Source organism: Coloeus monedula, assembly GCF_965178545.1.
Source record: "Coloeus monedula genome assembly, chromosome: 4".
NCBI lineage: Eukaryota > Metazoa > Chordata > Aves > Passeriformes > Corvidae > Coloeus > Coloeus monedula.
Window position 1 is genome coordinate 33462933 of NC_138784.1, and position 20636 is coordinate 33483568.

At 35.7% G+C, this 20636-nt stretch overlaps 1 protein-coding gene across 1 annotated transcript in view; it reads left to right on the top strand.

Moving 5' to 3' along the window:
• Positions 1-20636, top strand: part of POC1B (POC1 centriolar protein B) — a 48818-nt gene that overhangs the window by 11029 nt on the left and 17153 nt on the right. Inside the window, exons 5-10 of the mRNA XM_082281060.1 lie at positions 472-579; positions 1452-1567; positions 1927-2060; positions 2808-2876; positions 6989-7141; positions 14085-14171. Of these exons, the coding sequence (XP_082137186.1) occupies positions 472-579; positions 1452-1567; positions 1927-2060; positions 2808-2876; positions 6989-7141; positions 14085-14171 (667 nt within the window). The remainder of the gene's footprint in view (positions 1-471; positions 580-1451; positions 1568-1926; positions 2061-2807; positions 2877-6988; positions 7142-14084; positions 14172-20636) is intronic.

The following is a 20636-nucleotide window of genomic DNA, read 5'->3' on the forward strand; positions in this document are numbered from 1 at the left end:
AGGAAGCTATAGACAAGTCATTTTTCTTGTTTAAAAACCTAGTCTGCTAGTCTAGGAATAATTGTGAATGCTTTGCCCACTATTTGTAAATCTAGAGAGAACTCAGAGAACATAAATATAGGTTAAGATTGAACACAAGATTCTACTGTGTCCTGTCTTTTTACCTATAGTTTTCTGTAATATCTGTCATCCTTAGGTTGCTGATACCTTCCCCCCCAACTCCCTCTCTTTCTCTTGCTTGATTTTTAATTTTAGTGTATTGTGAAATGAGGCAGGGTGGAATAGGGGGAGAAGCTTTTCTTTTCAATTTTATTACTCCATGAGAAATACTAGAAGTTCAAATGTCCTTTAAATGTTACGCATCCGTATTTCAAACAGGCTCTCTTGGTTCTGGTGTTTTGCTACTTATGTCTCTAATGCTAATCTAGGCAGTATCAGTTTTTTGGTAATGTATACACTTGTGTGTTCCAGATTTTCGCCTGATGGAAGAATAATAGTATCTTGTGGTGAGGACAACTCTGTTAACATCTGGGATACAAGAAGTAAAACTTGTGTTAATAGCTTCTCAGATTATGAAGAGTAAGTTTTACTAGAAAAAAAGGAGAAATGTAATAGAGTAATTTTATTTACATTAATTTAATGTTCTGTGGTATTAACATCTATTGTGTTAAATCTGAAAACAGATCAAAATTCTACCACCCATGTGAAGTAAAATGATTCATATAATGTTTTTCTAAAGAGGTTAACTGTCTGCACTTATCCAGATGTTTTCCAGCAATCAAGAGCTAATCCAAACAGAAGTGAGATTATTCTTAGATTTTGGAATGTTTCCATGTTTTTCCTCAATTTTGATAATATTATTTTGTATTGAATGCTTCAACATGAAGAAAGCTTGAAGGCTTTTCCACTTGTTGATTAAAACAATGTTTTGTTACCTTCAGTGGTCTGCCTTATTTAAATTTAAAAAATATTTGCTTTTATTTATATGCAGTTTTCTTGAACATCTTGGATTCAGAGTTTTAGTTAACAAGTCAGTGGAGTATTTATCTTGCATATGTGCTTTGCTGATTTCATGGCTGCCTTCATCCTTTTTTGAGTCCCAAATGTTGTTATAGCTAGATGCTTGGTTCTTAGACAAAATTATTTTACTTGTTGCTTACAAACTCTTTGTAGCACTATCTTCTAGGAACTTTGTACTCTAGCACAAACTCTGAAGATTTGACTTGGATCAATTATACTGTATTTTCAACAAAAGTGAGATTATGATTTATCATGCACATCTTGTTTTCTTATGCTTATTTCAGTTACTTGAAATGCCTTATTTGAGTTTCCATACATGTGGATTCCACACAAGCAGCTCAGTGTTAATATTGTGGGCTTTATATATATACACACACCTAAATATTTCTGTGGAAACATATTATAAATCAGTTTTCATTAATTATATTTAGATATGCAAATTTTGTGGCTTTCAACCCAAGTGGAACATGTATAGCTTCTGCTGGTTCCAATCACACAGTGAAACTATGGGATATTCGAACGAACAAGCTACTGCAGCATTTCAGAGGTAAAAAAAAATGTAGTTTGTTTTATTTTCTTTACAATGGGACTCTTTACAATTAAATGTGATTTATTAAGAGTATGTTATTTCATTCCTTACTGGGGAAAGTGGACAAACAAGTCATATTGACGTGTTGTAAGTATCTTTCTGTAGTCTAGCAACCCTAAAAATCCAATCTGAATCCTTTTTATTTCTTTGCTTCTCTTAAGCAAATACTTTGAAGAGTCTTTTATGCCGCAGAACTTTGGTTGTTTTTCCCTTAAATGAAGTAGTTCTTTGGGAAGTAGAAAAGAGCAAAGAAATAAAGTGCACATTTCCTCTTAGTAGATATCTACAGTCTTTGAATATTGTCTTCTGTAAATTAGTTCACAGAGCAGGGGTTAATTGTATATCATTCCATCCTTCTGATAACTACCTCATCACTGCTTCTTCTGACGGTACCCTTAAGATTCTGGACCTCTTAGGAGAAAGACTTATTTACACTCTTCATGGACACCAGGTATACACAATAATCCTCTTTAAATGGAGATCGTATTAGGTTGTTATCTTTACAAAGGGAAAGTAACATTTATGCCATTGTCTTTTATCTTGCAACTTGCAGATAAAATTTAGTGGACAGCAAGGTGTTGTATTAATGCACCTTGTCACAAGTGGTTAAGGAAATTCATCAGTTTTACCTGTAACCATGCTTTTTAGCTGTCAGTGTTACATGCTTGATGTTAAGTAATAGCTCATGTTCTGAATTCTTTAATAATTCACTTGATTTTCCAGATCATGTTATTTGGCACTTTAGTGTTTTTGTCTATTGAAAAACAGTGTCTTCTAAGGAGGGGGAAGCTTACAGAAGATAACTTTTGTGAAAAATGGCAGAAATTTCCTCTTTTTCCTGTTAATGCCAAACAAACCCTATTTTTGATAATAAATCATTCAAACATATTGCCTTGAGTAATGCAATATATATTTTGTAATCTTTCATTGTAGAACTAAATATAAAATCTAAGGATAATACTCCTATTTTCCTAGTATAGATTGTTGTAATTGTAATGCAGCATTATATGAAAATGTGCAGTATTAACTCTTCAATCAAGTTTTGCTGAAATTCCACTGTAGTAAAATAGTTACTTATTTTATTAAAATTGAAAAATCTATTTTATTTGGTAACGGCATCAGTGTTTTTCTCTTTGCACTAAAATACCATGCTTACAGTAATAGCCTAACTTTACTGTATGCTATTTTTTTTTTCCAGGGACCTGTACTTTGTGTGGCTTTTTCAAAAGGTGGTGAAAAATTTGCTTCAGGTGGAGCAGATGCTCAGGTTTGTGGTATTATCTCTTTAAATTAAATGTCTTAGTGTTTGTTACAGTGGAGGGGAGTTAAATATAGTATGTCACTGTAACATGCTAATTACTCACATGCATTCTGTCTACTAGTGTGTTATATAGACTTTCCATTGGATGCTACGATGAGGAGGCCACAATACTAGCCACTTCTATTTTACATATTAAAATAAAGAAATGATTTTTAACTTAAAATATTTAAAGTGTTGCAATTCAGTGTCAATGAAGTTGTTGTGTTGCAATTGAAATTAAGGTTCAGCTGCTTTGTTAGGTTTTCACTTCTTTTAAAGTCCTTACTCTGTAATTGTAGAAATTAAGGTGTATTACTGGGAAAACGATGGTTAGAATTGGGGAAAAAACTCCTGTGTTACCTTTACTAATTTACTTTGGTGAAATAGTAAAGTACTGGATTTTATAAAGGGAAGAATCATTTGAACATTAAAAAAAAAAAGTTAACAGTAATTCTTATAATTAATCTCCATCTACTGTAATAAATCTCATAATTAAGAAAAACTACTATCAAGCTTGGAATCATTTCTTTAAATTTTCCAAAAAGAATGAACTTTTATAGTACAAGATTTAAATTTTCAGTCTGAAATGTTCCTTAATATTAGTTGTCTTTTTCATTGTTTCCTGTTACAAAAAGCTAAAATTAGCTCAATGTAGGTATAAAAAGCTGTGGTGTAGAAATTCAGATCTTTTGAGTTTACCATAAGTCATGGTTATATTCTGTTTTGTGGAGTTTGAAATAAATTTCAGCTGGTAGCAGAGATGGTCTTGGGAAATAATAAAAAAAAAAATTACTTTCTATCACAAAGTGTTAGGTAAGAAACACTGCCAAGACTGTTATCAAGCATCCAATAGTAATTTTACCAGCAGGGAAAAAACCCACAAAAACCAACCAAGAAAGGGGGAAAGATATTTATTTCTTGACCCACTAGTATGATCTTTTATTTTCCATACTAAAGTTTTAAATAAGATTTTAAGTTCCAAAATGTGACTTAGGTCCTAAGTAATTCTGAATTGTTGGCCTTACCTTCCATGACTATATTATTTTGAGTTTTATGGCTGTTGGTATATTATTCTTAACTTGAGAGGAACTGAAGTGTGTATATTAACTAGGTCACATGACACAAGATTAGTCTGAGAAGCTCTGATGGGGGCAAGGACCTACTGAATTAAGCCTAACACAGCCTCCCACTTGAATGCCTGTCTTACTTCAAAGTTCCTTTGAATTTGGGGCCTCCTGAATGACACGTGTGTTCAACGCAGTCATGTCATTGCCTTTTTCCTGCCCTAATTTAATGTTGTAGAGCTGCTGGGGCATGAGAGCATGGAGAAAGTAGGTAAAATCTATGTCTCGTGTTCCTCAGCAGTTTGATATAGTGGGTTCATGCTGAATACATGAGAGGGAAGATGCAGTTTCATCAGGAAGCACTTTCTTAGTTAAATGTTGAATTTAAAAAGTAGTCATAGCAGGTCTTGTAACTGTTTAAGTTACCTTAAAAATGGGTCTTCCTGTGTTTGTTGAAGTTTTTCTCTTTGCTTTATCGAAGTTTTGGTGGGAGAGGAGTACTTATTTTGCTGCAGCTTTTACTTTTCTAAGTTTTAAAATGTGCAGTGCTAACCACTGTTGGGTAACTACCAAGGTGTACATCTTCATCTATAGTAAACATAAGAACTTTATTTTTCAGTGTCCATTTTCTGTTGGTGCATACACACATGTTCTTCTGAAATATCCTGTTTTGCTGACCTGTCCACAGCCTTCTTTCAGGTGTGCTAGGAGGATGGTTGTGGGATTTCTTCTCAACTCACTGTGATTGTTGGTTTACTGTAATTGTAGTGTGTATTTGTAGGAAAAGTTCTGCTGGCAGATCACCCATGTCATGTTTATGGGCAGAGGCTGGCCATAAAAGTATCATCTTCTATCCCTCATTCAGTATCCAAAATATATTGTCTGTTGACAGCATGAGTTGGAGGCAGCTGATACATTCTAAGTTTATGGAAGACTGCTTCTTTCATGCAGATATTATTTCAAGACTATTACGTTTTCAAAGAAGAGATCCTTCTGTACCTTCCCATCAAAGAAGGAAAACCAGTATCTGCTTCTTGTATCAAGTTTCTGGTTGGTGCAGAACCAGCTGACAGCTTTGTTCAGAAGCACATTAAATATTTGAAACAAACACTGGCTACTTTTGTTTCTTTCTATTTGCTTCTTTCCTCAAACAAAAAAAAAAATCTCAGTATGCAGTGTTCTGAAGTTCATGTTCCTCACATTTTTTGCTATATGTGCATGTGGTAATTTATTTCATTAACCTTCTGCCATGGAAAACATAAGACCTTTTATGTGAAAGGAAAATTATACCTATTCATTTGGAAAGTAGTAGCCTGTGCTGTTAATTCAGTTACCATATAGAAGAGACAACTCATTGTGTTGGATGAAGGCCTTGATGTGAAGGGAACTACTTCTTTATGAAATATCCTTTTTTCTAGGGTTGTGCATATTTGCATTTACACTTTCGCATTGCAGTTGAGATACTCAAGGCATATATGGATGTTTCCATTCTGGTTTTATTCTTACTAATTTTTTTTAATCTGTAATGATCAAGCTGCAGGAACATGGCCCTTCACTTTAGAACAAAATTAAATATATTTAGAGCTTGAGCAACTCAAAAGCTCACCACTGTTGGAAGGTGAGCTGCCTCCTGCCTATACTGTTGTTTACACTCGGTGCTGAAATACTTCAAAGTACTAAATCAGCAGAAAATTAGCCTGAAAAAAAAATGAAGGGAAAGTACTAAAAAAATGTGAGTAACTTTATTCTGGACTGAGTAATGGAAGTAGTAGAACCTACACAGCTGAGGAAGGAGAGAAAGTAGGAGCTGCTGTGAATCAACTAATCTATCACCTAGCAGTCCTGCAAATGCCAGGTTTTAAGGAAAGTTTAAGTAGTTTGGCTGAGATCTGTGCATCCTCTTTTACTGTTACTAATGTCTGAGTTAGTTTGGGTTCACCTTTATTGGTGCACTGTCTCCCAGTGTATATTCAGGGTCTTTGACTCAAGGGAGTCATGAAAGATGTTGAACCTGAAATGAACTTGTAGCAATGCAGGTCTTCAGAAATATATTAAAAATATGATTTAGTGCACTTGAAATTTCTGTGAACAAATCTATGATTTGTGTTGCTTAATAATTATTAATATATAAAAAATACTTTTAATGTCTGTCACAAATATTATTGGCTGGACAGGGAAGTAATTTTAAGTCAGATTATGGTCCCCTTTTTGTTTTCTTTAATTTAGCTAGCAGGTGTAGATATCAACATTGGACTTTTGGTAACTTCCAAGTGTCTCAAACTTTTTTCTCTTCTCTTCTCTTCTCTTCTCTTCTCTTCTCTTCTCTTCTCTTCTCTTCTCTTCTCTTCTCTTTTCTTCTAGTACAAAAGAGCTCACAGATCATGTAAACTTAAATTAAATATGCAATTATTTTGTGACAGGAGAGATTATAACATTGTGTGTTATAATTTCATTTCCCAGAATATTCATAAGACTGGGTAGAATACCTTTGGACTACCTCTACATCCTATGACCTTCTGCATTAGTGTGACTGTTGTTTATTGTTTCTACCTAGAATATAATTGGACAAAGTTCTGAAAAGAGATTCCTGTTGCTAAAACACTGGAACTGGAAGGTGTTTTAGAGTTCTGTGGAACTCTCTCATTTCTCTTATTTCTTCAAATTTTCTTGTTAGACCTGCAAGCCTTTTTAGGGGGCAGGAACTTAATGGTATATGATCCCTTGATCTGGCAGAAAAGTAACATGGGACAATTCAGTGGGACAGGATTTTGCTTTGTTTTATGATTGTAGACGTATTGTAGAGGTTATTTTTTTAATAGATTGAACCACATCTTTTAGATTTGAAGTACAAATACTCTGGGGAAGTGCCTGTGTTGCAGTAGAGATCAGACTAAGACATCACTGCAGTCTCATAATGATGCAGTGATCTACTAGTAATAACAGACTTTACTGAATAGTTATGTTTTGAGCACTGAATAGCCTTCAAGTAGTTACTGAGGTGAGGATTTCTTACAGGTATTACTATGGAAAACCAACTTTGATACTTTGGATTATAAAGAAGTTCTCAAACACAATTTTAGAAGAACACATATTGATGATCCTCCTCATCTGCTTGATATTTACCCAAGGTCACCTCATCTCCATGATGGAAAACTTGAGTCAGTTGAGGTGAGTGCAATAAATTGTCTAATATAGGAAACAAGAAGCTTCTGTGAACACTGTCTGGCATTTATAGTTAGATATGTTTTATGTATACCAGAGAGCTTTTTATTGTTATATATAATACTTTGAAAGCAACCATAATTTATGAATCCACACTAGAGTTACTAGGCAAGCTGGTGCTGGCAGGTTTATGCTGAAATTACTTTCATGCCTTTGTATGTCTGTACTCTACATCTGATTTAAGCAAAACATAGGTGATAATCTGGTCTCTGAAATAATGCTGCAAGTGTTGCAGAAGGCATCTGAATCTTCAATGAGCTTTAGAATACTAATCAAAAGACTTCATTATAAGCAGGACAAAGTGGTGTTATTACTGAAAGTTTAATACTTGGTTCTCACAAGCTGTCCCTCTTTCCAAGACCTTTAGGTATTGTGAGGAGATCTTGATATCTATCTAAAAGTTTAGGAAGACTTTCTAGGCTAGCAGTGTGTTTTATGTCACTATGTAGTCTGATTTCTTGATATTTCATTCTTGAACTTCTTTACTGTCAAACTATCTATTGGCATCCCTTGAAAGTGTCAGAAATTAGGGAACCAAAGGACAATGTCAAATGTTCTGTGTCAGTATTAGGAAAAATCCTGTGTTTGTCAAGTTGTCTGGAAGTTATGCTCAATAGGTAAACAGTGCTATGTCGTCGATGAGGCCATTGTTTACGCTTTATCTGTGACGGTTTGTGATAGAGCTGGCTAGCTTCTGCATGGTGATTACCTATATTTTTTTCTCTTTTTTGATGTTCTCCAGGTTCCTCTAGTGTAGAAGAACTGTATCTGAGATAAATCTGGGAACATTCTGATAACTGATATATGCTATCAGAGTACTATAGAAATTCACCACTGCCTGGGTGTGTCCATAGAAAACATAGATATTGCTGCCATGGCATTTGTTTCCTGCTCAGTTTTAAAACATTGACTTTTGTTGATTTTGAGCTTTTTTTTTTCTTTGGTGGATGGGTGTGTATGCAATATTAATATATGCAACATGAATATATGTAACATGAGTAGTATAAAGATTGAAAACATTTTCTGGAGGCAGGGAACGCTGATAAAATCCATGAGCAAGACTTCTTTTGTGCCTGGTTCTATTGTAAAGTTGGATGTGCAGCTTTCTAATGCTTAGCATTTTGGTCAGAACAGGATGACTGCATCTATGACAAGGTTCATAAATAAACTTCCCTACTGGAATTTCATACTTGTTGTAACATAAATGAATGAACTTGTTTACTGATACTAGCCTTCAGTGTAGTTGGTCAGTGCCAGAACAAACTCAATCACAGCATTTGCCAGCAAATTTAAGCCACTCTTGCTGCAGCAACATTTTGCTTCAAGACCATTCAAATTGCAATAGTTATAACATGTGCTAAACGAACACAGTAGCTTATAGCTGCAGGGTTCCATTGCTTGCTTTTCAGGTCAACATTTCCAGACCCCTCTGCTGCTTACATGCCTGGCAAAGATGGGAATATACTTTAAAACAAATTTTCAGCATTTTTTTTTCCTGGTCCTGAGTAATGAGAAGCTTTGGAAAAACATTAGTGAGTTCAGGCTAAAGTTAAACTAAGGCTAGGAAGCACCTCATTATCAATACTGAAAGGGCTCATCAAGTAAATCAATAGTTGAATGTCAAGAAATTATTTAATAGTTAGCTTTGACAGGTTTAATTTAGCTAAATGTCTGCATTTATTCATGGCTGCAGTATTTGTAGCAGCTTATAGGCTCCTGGGTTAGCTGCTCCATTGTAGTGAAAGGGCTCTGTGGCTTTCTCATAGCAAAGTTTTGGACTCTTTGTGGTATATTTACTGGCCTGATTTCAGGATTTTAAGAATAGAGTTGCTGTAACCTCTTTCTAAGCCAGAGGCAGTAGAGAGAATTCTAGCATTAGGCTGTTCCACTGCAATCCCACCCTCATCTTTCAGTGACTCATCATGTTTCTAATAAATAAGGGAAAGGAGGAATAGAATTAGGCATGTCAGAGGGAGCTTTTGGAGGCCATCTATTCTTCTCATCAGTGGTGCATCAGTTCAGCTGTGTCTGGTTAGGGTGCCTTGAAGAAGGATGGAGATTCCCCTATCTTTCTGTGTGATCTATTCCACTACAGCACAGTGGTTGTAATATTTTCCTAATATCTTATCTACACCTCAGATAATAAGCAGAACTGCTTCCTTTCTCGTTATTGTCTTCCTTTCTCTTCATATTTCTGTGGGAACGGGTAAGGTGATTGATCTTAACAGAAGTAACACTATTCTAAGAGACTTGGTAACATATGCAAGAGTTACACGCACACAGAGGAGGCAGTTCAGCTGTGGGATTTTTAAAAGTATCAGTGACTGCTTAAGGTTTGCTACAAGCCACTACAATGTCATCTAAGTGTATCAGTGGCTGCTGGAGGTTTGCTACAAGCCGCTACAATGTCATCTAAATTCTTGAGCTGTGTTGTAATACATTGCCTTCAGTTATGCTTAGCTGGTTTAGTCACCTCTGTAACAGGAATGAAGATGGATTGCCTTAGGATAAAATTAAAGGTGATAGTACACAAAAAGTTCAATAGATGTGCAGGCAGAACTCAAGAGGAAAGTAATTATCTCCCTATTTTTTAAAATTCCTAATGTTTCACACCTTCACACCTCTCCTTTTTTTTTTTTTTTTAATGCTTTTGGTTAGCTATTGCATCTCTATCCCTGCTTGTCTCAGTATGGCAAAGTCCCTGAAATTCCAGAACATGATTCTGGGGAAGTAGTATACACAGAAATTGAGCTGGCTTAGAAGTTTTTCATCTGGGATCAGAGGCACAATTGCAGTATTTTCACACATCACCTGTTAGAAATGCTGCTTTGAATAAAGCAGCTTGCATAAGGGCATTAAGAATTGCAGGTGTCACCTGCTGTTTTCCCTTCAGGATAGTGACAGAAAGATGGAGCTTGACTGTATTTTGCCTTTTCTCATAACTTTTAGTTATTCACTCTTCAAAGCTATACATTTGAGATATCTTGGCTATTTTTTTCTCTCTACCAACCTGTTTTTTTGAGACATAATCAACTTTTACAAGAAAATTATTAGTTGTGTCTCCTCTTTAGCCCAGCAGTAGCCTGAATTTTAATACAGTGTTGAATTTCATGTTCTTGACTTACAAATCTTTACAACTGTTCTTCAACTGCACTGATCAATGTGATTATTGAATATTCCAGTAAGTAGAGATTTAATGCTTGTAATCATTGCAATTTTTCAGACAACTTGGAAATGTAAGTAAATGATTTGTTCTCTAAAGACACCTACTTTTTTCTGTTGATCACAGAGGCAATCTTGGGTGATAACCAGCTCAAATACAGGTGTCTAGCAGTATGTCTAAATTTAACTGAGATAAATCCTAGTTATTGTCACTGTTTGACATAAGGACCTTGTGGAGTTATTTGAAAACAGTATGTTTAATCAGTTATGCAGTTTTAGTAAAATATAATAAAAAATGCATTCCACTTGATGAGAGCTGTATTTCTGAATTTACGATGTTTGTACACAATTGACCTTTTCATATGCTAGAGACTTCTTTAAAATAAATGGAAGATTAGGAATAAGTTTCTTTCAAAACATGGCTTTGAGGTTTGAGCATATTAAGGTGCACAGAGTTTATATCTTGTGCACAAATAGCTTCTGTTGATTTAATTTCATCTTAAAATTTTCAGTGTAATTTCAGTTGTAAATATTTTCTTAGATGAAGGAAATTTAAATTACACTAGGTGGCAGTAGAAAAAAGAATATATGGCTTGCTTGGCTTGAGGGCCCTAGTCTAGAACAAAGAAGAGCATTTAATCAAATGGAAAGCTAATTTTTTCTTGCTATGTTTGGAGAGACTATTTCACAAGTAGCTACATCACTTTGCTAGGAAATACTTTGTGTGAGTCATTTAAAACTTCTTCTTTTAATTTTATTAACTTAATTTTTCTAATTCATGAAAGATTCTGTGCAAACCTTCCCTTCAAATATATTTTGTTGTACTATGGATCAAAATGTGATAATTGTATTATTGTATTAGAAGATGATAATGAAAATACTTATGTATCAGCTTACCAAAGCAGGGCTTTGAAAGAGTGTTTTTGAAAACCTGTAGTACATGACAGTACTGCTGACCTTGCTTTTTCATGTTCTGGTTTTTCTGTCTTGTTTCTTAAAGCTAAGTCTTTCCAAAGACTTCTTTAAGACTTACCATGGTAAGATTATTTTACAGCTAACTACATCACCTTGTCAGGAAATGTCAAGTAATTTGAAACTTTTTTACATTTAGCTTCATTCCGTTATGTCATTCATTTTTAGTGCAATATTAAAACTAATATTTGTATGGAGGACTTAGATACAGCCTTTATATTTTTGTGCATTTCTTTAGACACTTTTTAGATGCTATTTCTGACTTCTTGCTTAATAATTTTATATTTAATTTTTTTTAGTATGGCTTATGACAGTTCCTTCACTCCTAGTCAGTGTTTACAGTTCTCCTCATCCTCCCCTTATCTCCCCTGAAAAAGGAGTAGGCAGAAGTATAGACAGAGGAACTTCCATTGTAGCTCCAGGATATGACACTTCCACAAAAAGGGCACATTTTTTAAATTTAATAATACCATGTATATATTTACCAACCTGTATCAAGAATTTGACTCATTCTGCAATATCTCTGATGTATATAACAAAGAGATGTTATCTCAAAGATGTTTCAAGAGCTATTAGTAATAATACTACAGTAGTTCCTCCACATTAGAGTACTGATAGGTAATAGGCACCTACTGTTCCTCTTCTGCAGACTCCTGCAGGTGCATGGTCCTCTCTTCGGTACCCAAATGATTCAGGTCAGAAAATTACTTTAGTCTTACCTGCCCATAGTATGGTTGGCACTTGGAAAATGCATTGATTGTGTTTATTGTAGGGCTGACAATGTCAGAAGCAACTGACTGGTTATGCTGGGCACTGAACAAATGTAAGCTCTTTGGGACAGTTGCCTGTTTAATCTCAATAGACATGGTATATATTGAGGCGAAACAGTAAAATTTGCAGTTCCTCTCTTCCTCACCTTAGCAGTGAAGAAGTGATAAGATATACTGTATTCAGAGGAGATTTTGATTAATTGTTTGCAGGGAAGATGCTAAAGGAGAAGTCCAGTTAAAATGGTAGAGTTTTCAGCTAAATAGAAGGTTATTACATAGACTGTGTTACCTGGTTTTGGTTGTCCTCTCCCCCTTTCTTTTCTCCAAGTCTATTTGACAAAATTGGAAGAAAGGAAGACTTGATCCTAATATCTACAAATGAGGGAGAATTTTAAGTGTTCAGCTGTGATGACTGTGTAGCGGAATGGGTTTTCTTGATTGTCCCTGAGTCCCTGCTCATTCTCGATTGATGCACCTGTAATCTGAAGACAGAAAAAAAAAGAGATCATATATGAAGAATGGCTTATTGAAACTGAATAAAAGAAAGAGCTAAGCACTGCTAGTCAGAGAACTGAACAAGCTTAAAATCAGTGTTGAGATCTCCCCTTAAGGAAGGTTTGTCATCTCTGATTTGTAAGTGCTGCAAAGTGTGAGAACCACTTTCACTTTGAATAATCAGGTAATGTTTTAAAATGTTTCTTTACCTTCTAGCTTGCTAGTAAACTTTGGTCATTTTCTTCCACTTGTATTTACTGATGAAAATCCTGCTTCTATTAATTTAAACCTAAATGTCTGCATGTAAGTTATGGAAATCTAAATAAACTGAATGAAAAGGCTTCAGGCAGTACAAGGTACTGTTGCCCTCCTTCCTTGGCTACTAATTCCAGATACAAGATTGTATTCTAGCTGCTTAACAAACATGTCTCTGGCCTAAAGGTTTTTATACCAATGTATGGACCCTAGCATCAGGGATTTTTCCTTGTGGAAATAGCACTGAAGCAGTTACTGAGTGAACAGCTCTGGCTGAGCCAGAATTTTGATGGTCTTCAGGTGAAATAATAGGATCTTCCTCTTGAAAAATCAACATAAAGTGACCCTTGTATCTAAGAAATGTTTAGTGACTAAACTTGACCCTGTCATTAGGCGAGTGTGAGATTTGGGGTGTCTGTTATTCTTTTGCACTTTCAATAAGGTGTTTGGAATGAATACTGTCTCCGGATTACTGATAAAAAGTTGGAAGGAGAAAAGTTAATTTCTCTTTATTACATGAGACTTCTTGGTGATTTGAAAGTCATCTAGTCTTTCTGTAAATTTCATCAGTTCATAAAATAATAAGAATAGTACTTCCATGCATCATGCTGAGAGGGCAAACATCTTAGGCTGTGATACACCTAGATAACATAATGGTAGGGATAATATGCACACAGATTTTTATAGGGAGGTTATTCTGATCCTTATGTGAAACATAAGATAAAAGCAGCAGCTTTCTCAAACTTCATATTCTCTAATACTTTCTTAATGCTTCACTTTCAGGAAAGGACATTAGCAAAGTATTGCTGAAGTTACAGACTAAGTCCTATAGCCAAAAATAAGCAAGTAGTAGCTGTGATACTAAGAGCAAAATTTCAGGTATTGTGATGACATATCTGATCACTCAGCCTCTGACATTATTCCAGTATAAAGCAGTTCTTCCTGTGGTTTCAGGAGCAACATAGTTTGTGTTTGGTCTATTAACTTATCACAGATTTCAGTGTTACCTCCTACCTGTTTTCCACAAAAGTGCTTTTCAAGTTATTTGGCAATCAGAGTTGGTACAGAAGTGAGCATATCAACAGTCTGTTAGTGGTAGATGGCTTGAGGAACTTGAATGGGGGTTGGGAACCGATCAATCTGGGCTGCTAAGTGTGTTGTCACTTTTTATTTCAGTCTTATTTCCCTTTTTATGTTGGTGCTGAAATAATAATATCATAATTCATTTTCAACAGGTCAACCCTACCTTTGATGTGCCTGATACGCTAACACCTGACCCAATTATCATAGGGATTAGACCCTCTTCAACTATCAGTACTCCTGTAAGTTGCTTCAAAAAAAAGAAAAAGGGTAGGATATAGCTAACATGTTACAGAAATGTGCTTTTACTATCCATATAAATGAAATAGATTTTTTAACAATTGTCAAGTGCTCGGAGCTCAATATTCTACATTCTCAACTTAAACTTTCTATCACAGTTCCCAAGTCTAACCAGAAGATGGTGTAATAGCAAAGCTTTCATTTTATACCTGTAATTTTACCACTATACTAAGCACAAATTCTATTTATAAGCCCATGCTAAATACATCTAACTATTACTGTTAAAATTTGTGGCCTATTCTCAAGCACTTCTTGTAACTCTGTCTTTATCTGCAAATAATGGGAAACCTAAAGAATCATTGTCTCACTGAAACTATTCTAAAAGTGATGTTTTATGTTTTCTCTTTTTAAGGTATTTAATAGTTTCCTAGAAGAAAAAAAAAGTAATACATTTTAAGACAGATTAATAGGATTAGAGTCTTCTGGTGTTAGCTTTACATGTGACATTGGTATGGCATGTGGGAGGAGAGGAAGGCAATGTTTTAGCAGTAGTTTCGTAGGAGGAGAAATATGCTCTCCTGGTATGAAATCTAAAAGACATGCTGTTCTAGAATTAGGTTAAAATGAGAATTTTTCTTTTAGCTCTGAATCTGCTCCAGTGAAGGCACAGATTGTGTCTTGAGCAATTTTATTTACCAAAAAAAATTTGTGTGGTTGAAGGGTTAATATTTATGAAAAGGCAGCAGGTGTGGTTTCTGCTGTTCTATTTTGCATGAATGCTTTATGAAAGCTATGTTGTGAAGGTACTGTGTAAAGTTCTTTAAGATCATTTATCGAAGACCATGATACACAGGTTGATGAGAAACCTTTACTTCAAAATAAATAATCATAACTTGTATTTGAGAGGTGATAATGTTATATATTTTAAGGTTTATCAGTTGTGTCATGTTTTCACAATGGAAATATGTTTTTTTGTAGACTTATATCTGTTTAGTAGGCTTCACAGATAGTGGATTGTGGTAGATATAATTTATTGACTACCTATCACTTTTAAATACTCTGTGTTCATTACTTACTGCTCATCACAGAGTTCAAACGTATGGTTGCACTGTAATTCTGTATTACATGCCTACAAATCACTTAGTTTCCACTAATTCTTTTGATGTGAAAGCAGCTTATAAAATGTTATGCCCAGAACTCGGAGGAATACATTGACCCAAGAGATACAGCGTTGTTTTGACTGCTGTCTGTCTGGCTTTACAATGTTCATTATAAAAATTACAATGTTGCTTCAGAGTTTATGCTTTTTGACTGTGTCAGTAACCACTACTCTTTTTTTTCCCCAGTATCTTAATCTACCATTTATCACTGATTCTCATCACTGTTGCATTTCTGCATTCTCCATCTGCATATTTTTCCATCTAGAAACATTTTTATACCCTTGTGACTTGGACTGTAGCCTTAAGGGCAACTGTCCTGTTCGACACACCACTGTCCACACAAATTCAGGAATCATTTTTCCTGTTTTCTTTGCCACTAATATCCTTCCTCTCCAACTTTGCCAGCCTATCTGGTGCTCCCTGCTTTTTAATGTCACCTCATCCTTTAGTATCACCTTCTTGTCCAGTGTCTGCTGCATTACCAGCTTCTGTCATTTGTGGAATTAACACCTGTTTCTTAATCAGGCCAGGCACCTAGACTCTTTGTGTCTTGTTTCTAGAGAGTTCTGGATCTCAGTGAATTGGTCCTTTTCATCTGAAGCTGTCTCAGTTTCCCTAATGTATGGAGACTGTCTAATAGAGGCTTGATGTGTTCTTCGTAAGAAACAAGGGGAAAAGGGCAGATGCTGGCTTTATTCCCATCACACCTTCACTGACAGATTTCCTCTTGATACAGTTTGTCCTCAATTGAATGATACTGCTTTTATGCATTATTTGTATTTTTTTTTTCTTAATCCTTCTCCAACTTGAGGTTGCCAACCTCTAGTCCTAGTCTAATTCATCATCCTATCTCATACATATCCCTGATTCCAGCCCCAATAGGTTTCTCTTTTTCTACTGATTATCAAAGATGTTACCACTGTGCACTTATTTTTTCCCCGCAAACATGTCAAGACCTATTTTAAAACTGTTTATGGCTTTTTGGCACTACTTCTACTGAAAGAACGCTGTTCAAATGACAAAAATTTTTGATCAGATTGTTGGGTTAATTTATGCATGTCCTGTCTATACCTACTTACTCTTTTTGAAGTGTTTTGCTCTGCCTTGAGTTCTTCTCTCCTTCTGACATGTGCAGAGAGAAAAATGCACTCTGCGCTTAGGTATCTTTATGCATTCTTGTTCAATGCATTTATCACGCACATTACACAGCAGGATCTTAAGGGTTATTTATGAAACATATTGGCAAGTCCCTAGACCACTGGAAGTAGCTAATCCACGTATTTAATTTTTCTACTGAAGGAGAGAGATACTTGAGACAGTGGTCTGAGAAAATGCAAGTTTTTATATACAGCCTTCCTCTGGGATGAGTAACAACACTGAAGCTTTTGTAGGATCTCTGGTGAGTTCCTTAAAGCTCCCTGAAATGTCTTCAGGAAGACTGGAAGTCTATGCAAAAGCTTGTAATGTTTTGTTGAATAACTACCAAAATTCCTTACAGTAAGTGGTCACAAACTTCTGTAGGTCTCAAGCTGGTCCAGGAGAACGGAGAATAGGATAAAGTGCTCTTCTTATTGAGAATTTTTTCTTCAGCTGTAATTGTGTTCTGTCCTACTCCTTTATGGGAAATACATTATTACTGCCCCTAAGGTGATTTCTGACAGAGCAAAAAGTTATTTCTTTTTCCTTCCTTCTGTGAAGATTTGTTAATGAAAATTATAGAGTGGTATCGGTTGAGAAGGATGTCTGGAGTCATTTCATCTAACCTTCCCCTTAAAGCAAGGCCAACTTGGATCAGGTTCTTAAAAGCCTTGTCCAGTTCATTTGTTAATAGTGTGTAGGCGTAGAGGTTCCACCACCTTTCTGGGCAGCTTGCTCTAGTGTTTGACTGATGAAAGTATTTTTTTTTTCATAATATGTAGCTAGAATATCCTATGTTCCAACATGTCTGTTGCCTTCAATTCACAGTGGTCCTCTAATATGTGTGTGTGTCTTCTTTCTATCTACCCATTAGATATCTGAGATGGCAGCAAGATGTCCCTGTATCTTTTCTTCCTTAAGGCTGTACAAATGTAGTCCTCTGCCTTTTCTTGATATCACATGTTCCAGCCTCTTTGTCATCTTGTTCACTCTCAACTGGACTTGCTCCAAGATGTCAGTGTCTGTCTGGGACCAAGAAGCCCAAAAGAGGACACACTACTCCGCATAATTAAGGTGCAACAAACTATCACCATCATCTATTCTTGGCAGCAGTCTGCCTAGAGAAGATTTTAAAAGCAAATACTTAAAAATATGACAGTCTTGATTCTTTAGTGTGAATTTAAAATATATGTTTAGATATTTTCTTAGCAGTTCATTTATTTTGAGCTGTAGCTAAGAAAATGCTAGTATTATCTCTTCCTCCCACTCTTCCTCCTCTTTTCAAGGAATTTTAATTTCTTGCTTCATCAAAACCAACAATCCATCACAGCTTCCACACTTAAAATGCCTGCGTTTGTGTGTGCTTTTTTTTTTTTTAAATTTAGTTGTATTTTCTTGCTTCAGAGGTTAAGCTAAGATATGCAGATATGAATGTTCTTATAGGGATTTTGCTAAAAGCACTTACATTATTAAACTGCCTGAATTGTAAACACCTTATCTTTTCAGCTTCTGTTCTATCTTAGTACTAAGGCCAGTTGTTTTGAACATGGTGAAAAATCTGTTTTCATCTAAGGTTCATACTAATGCAACTTTTGTAAACTCAGTGAAGGGAGTGTGATCGTTGTGTCAGTGGAAAAATTTCAGTGTAATCTTCAGTGTGGAGTTGCTTTCTTTTGGACTACAGTTACAAAACCATTAAGAGCTCCTGTGTATTATTATGGTTAGGAAATAGCTTTGGATTTGATGATTAATTTATTCAGTTCTCCTGTGTATTATTGAAAGCACTGTAAAAATTATCTGTGTATGCCTAACAAACTGCTACTTGTGTAATGTCCTAACTTTTTCAATGCTAAGAGTCCTCACAGTTACTAGAAATTAGGTGTGTTCTAGCCTTTTGCACTCTGAAAATATTCACTAAATTGAGGTCAAATTTGGGGGCTGTGGGTGATATTTTTTTCTCCTTCCTATTTCATTGAAGACTCTGGAAGCATTAATGCCTCTCTCCCGCCCCTTCTTCTCCATGTATCAAGCAGCTTAACATTGCCTTTGTTTTCTGAACTATTGAAAAGGAAAAATTGATAGTTTTGTTTCCCTTTGGGACTACTTCCTTCTATTTTATCTTCTGACTTTAGTTTTAGTCATGAGGGAGGTTGGGTCTTTTGAATTCTGTAAGGCAATACACTAGTAACCTCTGGTCCCTGATAAGCTGTTGGAAACAAGGGAAAGTTGATGGTGGCTCTGTAGTTTTTAATGACAGCAGCAGGAAATCACTGTAGAGGCTCTCTAATGTTTCATCCCCTGACCTTGCTCGTGTAAACAGGATTTGGAGGAAGCAAAGCAATGTACTGTAATCTGGAAGTCAGAATGTCTGCGCTGGCTGGGAGATGTTTGCTGTTCTTTCTCTTCCAGTGCCATTTAACACTAAAACCAAAACACTCTTAATGTTTGTTTACAGTACAATTTCTACAAAGTTAAGATCGGGTTAATTACTGAGTGAGGAAAGATACGGATTGTTTCTGTTTAAAGCAAAAAGAACATAGTAAGTTTTAAAATAGAAAGTTTATCTGTACTGCATTTGTAGTAGGTGTCTAGAGGCAAAAAGTAGAAGTATCTATACTCTCAATTTGTTCTGTGCACATTGTTTTCACAGTTTGTATTTCAGGGTTTAGATATTTTTGATACACTTTTCTCTGCCTTTGTTTTGAATACAAAAAAAACCCCCCAAGCTCCGCAATCAAAAAAACATGCCATGTATTTAGAAAGACAGCAATTATGAATGAAAAATTTGCATCTATTCTTCCATTTCTGCACACATGAAGGCTTAGTCAACTATTCTTCCTCATGGAAGCTTACTTTGAAAAGATCTTGGAGTAATGTCTCTTCTTGCATGGCTTAACGTAACTCCAGGATCCAGTAGGAGAGGATGACAATAGAAATTATATCTTAAAAACTAATTTTTCAAACACTTGATATTTTTCTTACCATGCAACTTCAAATTTATTCTGATTTGTCCTTTCCTGGCTTCAGCCTTATGTGGAAATAAACGCCAACCATCTTCAGGGAGGTTAAGGATAGGGTAAAAGGAAGAAAGGAAATAATGGCAATTTTATACATAGATCATCTCCTCTGGGGCCTAAGTCCAATTCAGAAGGGAACAGCTGGTAGAACAAAACTCACATGGCACTTCATTGTGCAGAGTAGTTACCTTTGCTGTTTGTTATAGTTCATTTGAAAGCACAACACCTTTCTGTAGTTCATGGATATCAACTTTCCTAAACATCCTCAGACGTTTAACCTTTCACTTAAATTCTGTTCATTGCATGATATGCATGTATTTTCTCTACCAAAGACAAGTTCCAGCAGTATTCCCTTTGAAAGAAAGACTGGAATCACTGCTCTGCTTGTGTTCCTTGTCCAAAACTCAGTTGCCAGGTAAACTGAGGTCTGCACTGAGGAGTAATCCCACCAGTAAAACAGCTTTGATAAGAATTGACAGTTCCCAGCCTCTTCCATCACCTTACCTTCTTTGTTTCCAGACAGAGAAATAAGAAAGCCACTCTGAATAGCTATGAATTTTCTTCATATACTGCCATTCTACTGATTACTGGTAAATGCTTATTTGAACTGTCAACTCCCTGAGCTCCCAATGACAAATACAGAATTAAATTAGGAAATAGTGTGAAGCGATCCTGTGTCTCCAAAGTTTTGAGGTAAAGCCATCTGCACCTTTTTCATAGATGAGCATACCAAAAAGCTCTCAACAGGCTCTGAATCTCTCATACTAAGTCTTATATAAACAGAGAATAAATACTGTAAATGGAGGAAGTCTGAAGTGTTCAGTGCAGCAGAATAAAAATAAGAATTGTGCTTTTGTGTCTTTACGAATGAATCCCGTTCTCTGTCCAATCTTGCTTTTAGACAGGCAGTTTTTAGTATCCTCTTGGCTTGTAGTACAGTCTAGACAGACCTTTTTACTCTTTGTTATGCAGGTACAATATGTGGGGCTGGTGCAAGAGGATAGGCTGCTTTCTCCCTAAACTCTGCAGCTAAACATGTTCAGCTGCTCTCACGGAAGGAATGTCTCCCATTCCCCCCAAATGCTATCCCTAATCCATCTGGAACAACCATGAAGCAGTAGAGTCAGCTTTTTCTGTTGCCCAGCTGAGAGCC